At 40.2% G+C, this 9,604-nt stretch overlaps 1 protein-coding gene across 3 annotated transcripts in view; it reads right to left on the bottom strand.

Moving 5' to 3' along the window:
• PPP3CC (protein phosphatase 3, catalytic subunit, gamma isozyme) overlaps positions 1 to 9,604 on the bottom strand; it is a 101,131-nt gene that overhangs the window by 57,936 nt on the left and 33,591 nt on the right. For 2 of the 3 annotated variants that reach the window (XM_011939832.1, XM_011939833.1), the window contains exons 1-3: positions 8,379 to 8,406; positions 8,123 to 8,320; positions 7,652 to 7,776 (exon numbers count right to left, since the gene is read on the bottom strand). In XM_011939832.1, the coding sequence (XP_011795222.1) occupies positions 7,652 to 7,776; positions 8,123 to 8,150 (153 nt within the window). In that variant the 5' untranslated portion in view covers positions 8,151 to 8,320; positions 8,379 to 8,406. Of the gene's footprint in view, positions 1 to 7,651; positions 7,777 to 8,122; positions 8,321 to 8,378; positions 8,407 to 9,604 lie in introns of those variants that run through there. The other variant, XM_011939831.1, reaches the window with a different exon arrangement.

The raw sequence follows: 9,604 nt of genomic DNA, 5'->3' as shown, positions 1-9,604 counted from the left end.
GCACTTTGGGAGGTTGAGGGAGGTGGATCACCTGAGATCAGGAGTTTGAGACCAGCCTGGTCAATATGGTGAAACCCTATCTCTATTAAAAATTCAAATATTAGCTGGGCATGGTGGTGGGGGGCTGTAATCCCAGCTACCCAGGAGGCTGAGGCAGGAGAATCACTTGAACCTGGGAGGTGGAGGTTGCAGTGAGCTGAGATTGCACCACTGCACTCCAGCCTGGGTGACAGAACGAGACTCCATCTCAAAAAAATTAAATTAAATTAAATTAAATTAACTTCGGGATTTTCCAGTTCAACCCCTGGAAAGCCTCAAAAGATCTGTATCTCTCATCTTACAGAGATATGAAATGATCAGGCTTATTTAGTAAATTATATAAGAAACTTAAATGGTAAGTGATATTAGATCTTCTTTTAGTTGCATTTATGGGTATGTTGTTAATATAAATGTTTCAAAAATTGTATAATTCATAAAAGTCTAATATGTTTTCAGTCTTAACTCTGATTATTGTATCCTAAAATGCTATCTATAACAGAAATAACAAAATTTCTTATCAATTGTAAACTTTCATCAGATTTTTAACCATGGCTGTTCTAAGCTTTTGTCATTCACAGTTACTGTTTTGTCTCTAAAAACATGCACAGTCAGATTCACGGAAAAGACTTCAACAAGTATTCTTAAATATAGGTTGCTGGTAACATTAACAGCAACAGGCTAAAGAAAAATTTCCACAATTCTAATAAACTGACGGAATCATGAAACTACTAATGGAGATCAAGCAGAATATAAATTGATTACATGAGATTAAGTAAAACTTGTCAGCTCTCCCGAACCTTACTAGTGCCAATGAACTTTCTCAAACAGCAATACATAACATTTTTCTTTCTCATAAAACCTAACCCTCTCTTTTTTTCAGACATACCAAAGACTGCTCACTCTGTGTGTATGCCCCAAACTGCATTTTTTTCTTTTCTTTCTTTTTTTTTTTTGTGAGACAGAGTCTCGCTCAGTCACCCAGGCTGGAGTGCAGTGGGGTGATCTGGGCTCACTGCAACCTCCACCTCCTAGGCTCAAGCCATTCTCCCGCCTCAGCCTCCCAAGTAGCTGGGATTACAGACGCCTGCCACCACACCTGGCTAATTTTTGTATTTTTAGTAGAGACGAGGTTTCATCATGTTGGCCAGGCTGGTCGTTTTTCTTCCCAGAAAAAATGTTTTAATTTCAGAGATTTGTCTCTATTTTATTTGACTTTGACACTACACTTCTGGAGAAATCTTTTTTTTTTTTGAGACGGAGTCTTGCTCTGTCGCCCAGGCTGGAGTGCAGTGGCTGGATCTCAGCTCACTGCAAGCTCCGCCTCCCGGGTTCACGCCATTCTCCTGCCTCAGCCTCCCGAGTAGCTGGGACTACAGGCGCCCGCCACCTCGCCCGGCTAGTTTTTTGTATTTTTTTAGTAGAGACGGGGTTTCACCATGTTAGCCAGGATGATCTCGATCTCTTGACCTCGCGATCCGCCCATCTCGGCCTCCCAAAGTGCTAGGATTACAGGCTTGAGCCACCGTGCCCGGCCCCGAGAAATCTTAACAATACAGAAAAATGCTTTCCATATAATCTTGAGTAGAAAAAGAAGATCAGAAAAGGAGCATACAAAATGCCCTCAATTTTCTTAAAAACAAAATGTATACAAATGCAAAAGAAGAAAAAAGGCTGTAAGAAAATATAATAAAACATTAACAGTGACTACCTCTGATTTGTAGAAAGCTTCTGTTTCCTAGATTCTGCATTTCCCAATTTTTCTATTAAAAAATAAATTATTTATAACAAAAAATTTTAATAAGAATTCCATGACCTTATTTTCATCTATTAAACAAAAACATCACACTCATGGTTATCAAGAATATTGATTAAAAAATTATTTTTCAAGTGTATATTTGCAACATGTTAGAGTAAGCTATAGCCTACAGAGGTTTATAATCTTAGTGGTTTATAAAAAGTGACTTCCAATGAACACTAGATAGATCTCATACTTCAGTTTTAACACCGGTATAAAACGTCATTGTCACCTTAAAGTTTTGATTCATTTATCTCTAAAGTTATTGCAGAAAAAACCCTTTAAGTTAGCAAACACGTAATTAACAGGATAAAGCTAAATACAAACTATGATTTATTAACATTCATTCATTCAGCAAATATTAACTGTGTGCCTACTATGTGTTAGGCACTGTGCTAGGTCCTAACATGAAAAACACTTAATTCAAAAAGCACATAATTATTATAATGAAAATCTATTCGTAAGTGTATCTTTTCTATTAGACTGGAAGCTCCTACAAAGCATAAATTTTATTCTTTATTTTATTCTCACAGCCTGTCATAAAGTTGGCACTCAGGAAACGTTATTGATGAGTGAGGAAAAAAATGCATAACACAAAATATTCTGAACATGATATATGTGCACAAAATCGTTGATATTTTCTATGTGCTTTATTGAATGTATTAATGAATTAAAACTATTTTAAAGCTATTTTAAGTTATATGAGTTAATCAGAAGATAATTTGGCATAATAATTTATCATTAAAAAATTGTTTTAGGCTGGGCGCAGTAGCTCATGCCTGTAATCCCAACACTTTGAGAGGCCGAGGCGGGTGGATCATGAGTTCAGGAGTTCAAGACCAGCCTGGCCAAGACGGTGAAACCCCATCTCTACTAAAAATACAAAAATTAACCAGATGTGGTGGCAAATACCTGTAATCCCAACTACTTGGAAGGTAGAGGCAGAGAACTGCTTAAAACCCAGGTGGCAGAGCTTGCAGTGAGCTGAGATCGCGCCACTGCACTCCAGCCTGGGTAACAGAGCAAGACTCTGTCTCAAAAAAAAAAAAAAAAAGGTTGTTTTATTGCCAGTCGCAGTGGCTCACACCTGTAATCCCAGCACTTTGGGAGGCCGAGGCAGGTGGACCACAAGGTCAGGAGTTCAAGACCAGTCTGGCCAAGATGGTGAAACCTCGTCTCTACTAAAAATACAAAAAATTAGCCAGGCGTGGTGGCAGGGGCCTGTAATCCCAACTACTCAGGAGGCTGAGGCAGGAGAATTGCTTGAACCCAGGAGGCGGAGGTTGCAGTGAGCCGAGATTGTGCCATTGCACTCCAGCCTGGGCAACAACAGCGAAACTCTGTCTCAAAAAATAAATAAATAAATTTTTAAAAAGTTGTTTTATTAAATAAAATGACTAGCCAGGCACAGTTGTGTGCATCTATAGTTCCAGATACTCAGGAAGCTGAGGCGGGAGGATGGCTTGAATCCAGGAGTCGGAGGCTGAGGTACGAAATGATCGCACCTGTGTATAGCCACTGCACTCCAGCCTAGGCAACATAGCAAGACCCCATCTCTAAAAAAATAAAATAAAATAAAATGGTTAATTAGAAATTCAGTAAGTTTTGTATTCTTCTAATCTTTACCTTCTAAAACCTCCTCATGCTAGCAAACACACAAAGAAATAAACACTCAGTGTGTCTTTCTAACATCCATACTTTCTTTCTTTCTTTTTTTTGGAGACAGAGTCTCACTCTGTTGCCCAGGCTGGAGTGCAGTGGCGCGATAGCTCACTACAACCTCCACCTCCCAGGTTCAAGTGATTATCCTGCCTCAGCCTCCCAAGTAGCTGGGATTACAGGCACCCACCACCATGCCTGGCAAATTTTTGTATTTTTAGTAGAGATGGGGTTTCACCATGTTTGCCAGGCTGGTCTTGAACTCCCGACCTCAGGTGATCCACCCACCTCGGCTTCCCAAAGTGCTGGGATTACAAGCATAAGCCACTGTGGGCAGCCCCACGTCCATGCATCTGACTTACTGTCTACTGAAACATGCATGATATGAGTGGCAACAGGGAAGTTCTTCAGTGATACAGTCTGCAAGGATGAGCTCCACCTATTCCCGGTACCTATTTAGATACCTTGGACAATTACTGAGCAGCAGGAAAATGGGCTTTACCATTTTCTCAGGTTTTACCTTTAACTTTTGTCCTCACATTTGACACTCAATGAATTTTGCTCACTGGCAGCTAACATTGAACTTTCTTTCTCTCTTTTTTCTTTTTTCTTTTTTTGAGACAGAGTCTCGCTCTGTCACCCAGGCTGGAGTGCAATAGCGCGATCTCAGCTCACTGCAAGCTCTGCCTCCTGGGTTCATGCCATTCTCCTGCCTCAGCCTCCCGAGTAGCTGGGACTACAGGCACCCGCCACCACGCCCAGCTAATTTTTTTGTATTTTTAGTAGAGATGGGGTTTCACCATGTTAGCAAGGATGGTCTCGATCTTCTGATCTCGTAGTCTGCCCACCTTGGCCTCCCAAAGTGCTGGGATTACAGGTGTAAGCCACTGCGCCCGGCCAACATTGAACTTTTCTGATTCATGAATTTAGACTGTCTATCTAGCTGAAAACTAAAAATCCATTTTGTTGCTTATTTTTTCTCCAGCTATAGAGCAACTGCTGCTCTTTTGCTTGGGCATCAGGTGAGAGAGCTGACTTGCATTTAGGAGTGAGGCTGCATGACAATAAACCTTTAACCACCAGAAGCACACTTAGTACAGTGAGATTCTCACACAATGAAGTCAGGCAGGACTACAGACAGCAAAGACAGAAAGCAGACTCAATTTCTCAGCTCACAGCTTATTCTTGGTCACATTACAAATTCTATTACCCACGCTATTTCAAGCTATTTCAAAAGTTTTTTTCTCTTTTACTTGCCAGCATGTAGAGTTGAATCAACGAACATTAAGTATGAATGTGCTGTGGTTCCACTGTACTCAAGTCCTTGCATAAAGTTCTAAAGTAGTTTTATCTTTTACACATAAAAACTTCTGTTTAGGCCGGGCGCGGTGGCTCAAGCCTGTAATCCCAGCACTTTGGGAGGCCGAGATGGGCGGATCACGAGGTCAGGAGTTCGAGACCATCCTGGCTAACACGGTGAAACCCCCGTCTCTACTAAAAATTACAAAAAAGCTAGCCGGGCGAGGTGGCTGGCGCCTGTAGTCCCAGCTACTCGGGAGGCTGAGGCAGGAGAATGGCGTGAACCCAGGAGGCGGAGCTTGCAGTGAGCTGAGATCCGGCCACTGCACTCCAGTCCAGGCGACAGAGCGAGACTCCACCTCGAAAAAAAAAGAAAAAAAAAAAAATACAAAAATTAGCCAGGTGTAGTGACAAGGGCCTGTCATCCCAGTTACTCGGGAAGCTGAGGCAGGAGAATCGCTTGAACGTGGGAGGCAGAGGTTGCAGTGAGCTGAACTCATGCCACTGACCTCCAGCCTGGGCAACAGAGCAACATACTGTCTCAAAACAAAATAAAATGAAAGCAGTAGCTTAATGTACTTTGTTACTGATAATAACAAGAACACTACTACCAGGATGGAGCTGTGTCTGAGAATAATTTGCTGTAGTAACAGAGCATAAAAGAATAGATAAGGGGCCTGGTGCAGTGGCTCACGCTTGTAATCCCAGCACTTTGGGAGGCCGAGGCAGGTGGATCACCTGAGGTCACGAGTTCAAAACCAGCCTGGCCAACATGATGAAACCCTGTCTTTACTAAAAATACAAAAATTAGCCAGGTATGATGGCACACGCCTGTAATCTCAGCTACTTGGGAGGCTGAGGCAGGAGAATTGCTTGAATCTGGGAGATGGAGGTTGCAGTGAGCCGAGATTGTGCCACGGCACTTCAGCCTGGGTGACAGAACTAGACTTCGTTTCAAAAAAAAAAAACAAAAAAAAACGATAAGGGAAGTCCAGTTATGTTTTCTAATCTGGAAATGCTAACAATTATCTTTAGTTTACATTAGGTACAAAGTTTATATATATAATATCATGGAGAATTAGCAACTTCATTTAATATTTTTAAATTGGCTGTTGTCTCGTTATGTGCCTACTTTAGAACAGTCTACTTTAGATCCCCTGGGATCGAAGAGCCACAAGTCCGTAAACCATAAATTTAAAAGGAGGCGTTCAGTTGAATTTCTGATATATGTCCAATGGTTCCACTTCCAGCTTTATGGAACCAAGTTTAAGAACCAAGTTGAAATCTATGGGTATTTTTAAAAGACTTAATCTAGCCATATCATATTGTATCATTTACAAGTAAAGAAAGTCCTATTGTAAGTTTCATCATGCTTTTAGCTACTACTTGACTCATTTTAACTACTTAAATTTCACCAAAAAAAGAATAGCAGCTACCTAATCTTAACTAAATACAGTTATGTGCCACAAAATGATGTTTTGGTCAACAATGGACTGTAGTTAAATGGAGCTGAAAAACTCCTGTCATCTAGTAACGTTATAGCCACGATAACGTCATAGTAATTGACTGAGTCGGAACTGGAATGGGAATGCGCAGCTGAAGAAGCAACAAGAGAGAAAGAAGTTTGCTGCAGAAAGAAAAAGAACCGCCAAGAAAATTCACAGTGAAGGGTTTGGGAGCTTTTACAGACCTCAACAAACTCCTTAAGAAGTGTGAAAACATGGACCCCCAAAATAGAAAGCTTTTCATTAATACACAGGAATGTTCATGCTGCATTAACTGCTTACAAACAAATCTACAATGAAAAACAGAAATAAACCAAGCAAAACACATAGGCCAATTTCTGAAAAGAGTGACATCTCCTCAAGAAGAGCCTCAGGCAGGTCCTTCAGGAGGACTTCCAGAAGAAGGTATTGTTATCCTAGGAGATGACAGCTCCATGCCTGTTACTGCTCCTGAAGGTGTTCCAGTGGATCAAGATGTAGAGGGGCAAGCCAGGGATATTCATGATCCTGACCCTGTGTAGACCTAGGCTCTGTGTGTGCGTGTGTGTGTGTGTGTTCATTTTTACCAAAATATTCTAAAAGTTAAAAAAAATTAAACTTTTTAAATAGAAAAAGCCTATAAAGATATAAAGAAAAATTATTTTCTATAGCTAAACAATGTATTTGTGCTTTAAGCTAGGTGTTATAAAAAAGTCCAAAAGTTTTTAAAAATTGAAACGTTTATAAACAATTAACAGTATGCTGTTTATTATGGAAGAAATAAATTTTTTTTGTTTTTGAGATAGGATCTTGCTCTGTTGCCCAGGCAGGAGTGCAATGGTACAACCATGGCTCACGGCACCCTAAATCTCCTAGCTCAAATGATCCTCTCACCTCAGCCTCCCAAGTAGCTGTGACTACAGGTGTGCGCCACCATGCCTGGCTAATTTTTGTATTTTTTAGTAGAGACAGGGTTTCACCGTGTTCGCCAGGATGGTCTCGATCTCCTGACCCCATGATCTGCCCGTCTCGGCCTCCCAAAGTGCTGGGATTACAGGCTTGAGCCACCGCGCCCGGCCATTTATGTCATTTTTATACAATCCTGTATACTATCTTCAAGAGGAAAAGTTAGTGAACATTTAACTATTTGCAAAATTGGGTTAATATTAATATATAGCCTATTTGTCAGATTTTCTACTGATTTTGTAAAAGGAATAACTGTTCTATCAAAGAAAACATTTCTACTACTTTAATTTTGAAAGTAACAAAGTTTATAAATTCTGCCAAAGTTCTCATTTTAATTTCTATTGAAGAATGGAAATCATCTTTTTTAAAAGACAATATAATAGTCCCAACATATCCAGTTTAATTTTACCTCTATACTGAAATAGCCTCTGTCCACATAGTCACCCAGAAAGAGGTAGCGTGTGTTACTAGGTGATCCTCCAACTTCAAATAATTTCATTAGGTCAAAGAATTGTCCATGAATATCACCACACACTAGGAAAAAAAGTTACAAAGTGAGGTGAGAAATTATATCTTAGAAGACAAAGGGCATTACACCAAAAGGGATCACAGTCTAACTTCTAACTTAAATCACTCTATCTTTTGACAGGATGGCTGTATAACTGTAGTCAATCTATTCATACTAAAGTTCTACTGGAAATATGAGACAGTTAAAATTGTATTTCTTCAATTAACAACAAATATCCTAACCAATCCTGACTGTCTCATAATTTCTAGAAAAATTATCACACCACTTTTTAGCTAGTTATTTGTAATTATTTCTCAAAACTGCTCATACAAATCTATACTGTAAAACCTATAATGCAAATACTTTTTATACCTGTGATTGGAGCATCTACTTCTATCATAGTCTTCTCTTGCCTCAGGATGGCAGCCCCATCATAGATTATCTTTAAGGCTACTTCCTCTTCCAGTCGTCCTTCCTTTACCAAATGGTTTTTTAAAACATCAACTTTAGGTTTCCCATTCTCAAATACTTCCTTGAAAGTAAGCCGTTGGGTTGGAGGAAAGGGGACAGCTACAAAAAAAAAAAAAAAAATAGTAATTTAAAATGTTTAAACATATAAAGAACAAACAGAACACAATCCTGTTACGTGACAAATTAAACCTAATAAATCACCTTGACTTCACATCCACAATACCAGTACATGGGAAAAAAATTCTAAGATACTATATATCATAAATCATCAATTCTAAGTATAAAAAGGTCACAAAGTCATTTTAAAGATTTGTGTGTGCATAAATTATAATGGCTTTTGTTGTTTGTTTTTTTTAGATGAAGGCTTGCTCTTGTCAACCCAGGCTGGGTGCAGTGACACGATCTCGGCTCACTGCAACCTCCGCCTCCTGGGTTCAAGCGATTGTTCTGTCTCAGCCTCCCGAGTAGCTGGGAGTACAGGCGCATGCCACCACACCTGGCTAATTTTTGTATTTTTAGTAGAGACAAGGTTTCACCATGTTGGCCAGGCTGCTCTCGAACTCCTGACCTCAGGTGATCCACCTGCCTCGGCCTCCCAAAGAGTTGGGATTATAGGCGTGAGCCACCGTGCCCAGCCCTATAATGTTTTATACATAAACATGAAAGACTTGAAGCTGATTCAGGGAACAAGTTATAAATAAGACACTAGATGATATGAGTATCTTTGTTTTTCTATCTATGGTGTTAAAAATGAAACTATGGTTAAAGAAAATAAAAGAAAAGTAATCACAATATTAAAATGGCATTTATTTCTCCCATATAACTGACCTAATAACACCTATGTCTTAGAAGTCTGTGCTGGGCGCCATGGCTCACGCCTGTAATCCCAGCACCTTGGGAGGCTGAGGCGAGTAAATCACCTGAGGTCAGGAGTTGAAGACCAGCCTGGCCAACATGGGTGAAACCCCGTCTCTACTAAAAATACAAAAATTAGCTGGGTATGGTAGCGCACACCTGTAATCCCAGCTACTCAGGAGGCTGAGGCAGGACACTCACTTGAATCCAAGAGATAGAGAATGCAGTGAACCGAGATCGCACCACTGCACTTCAGCCTGGGTGACAAGAGCGAAAACTCCATCTCCAAAAAAATTAAAAAACAAATAAAATAGCAGTCTCACTATAGTTCCTCATCAGGGGAACTGTGTATATATACTTTATTCTTAAAAGGCAGTAGCTTAGGCCGGACACAGTGGCTCACGCCTGTAATCCCAGCATTTTGGGAGGTTTAGGCAGGCAGATCACTTGAGGTCAGGAGTTCAAGACCAGCCTGGACAACACGGTGAAACTCCGTCTCTACTAAAAATACAAAAATTAGGCCGGGCG

The sequence above is a fragment of the Colobus angolensis genome, unplaced genomic scaffold (assembly GCF_000951035.1).
Source record: "Colobus angolensis palliatus isolate OR3802 unplaced genomic scaffold, Cang.pa_1.0 Scaffold184, whole genome shotgun sequence".
In the NCBI taxonomy this organism is placed as follows: domain Eukaryota; kingdom Metazoa; phylum Chordata; class Mammalia; order Primates; family Cercopithecidae; genus Colobus; species Colobus angolensis.
This window is presented reverse-complemented; position numbering and strand designations above follow the sequence as displayed.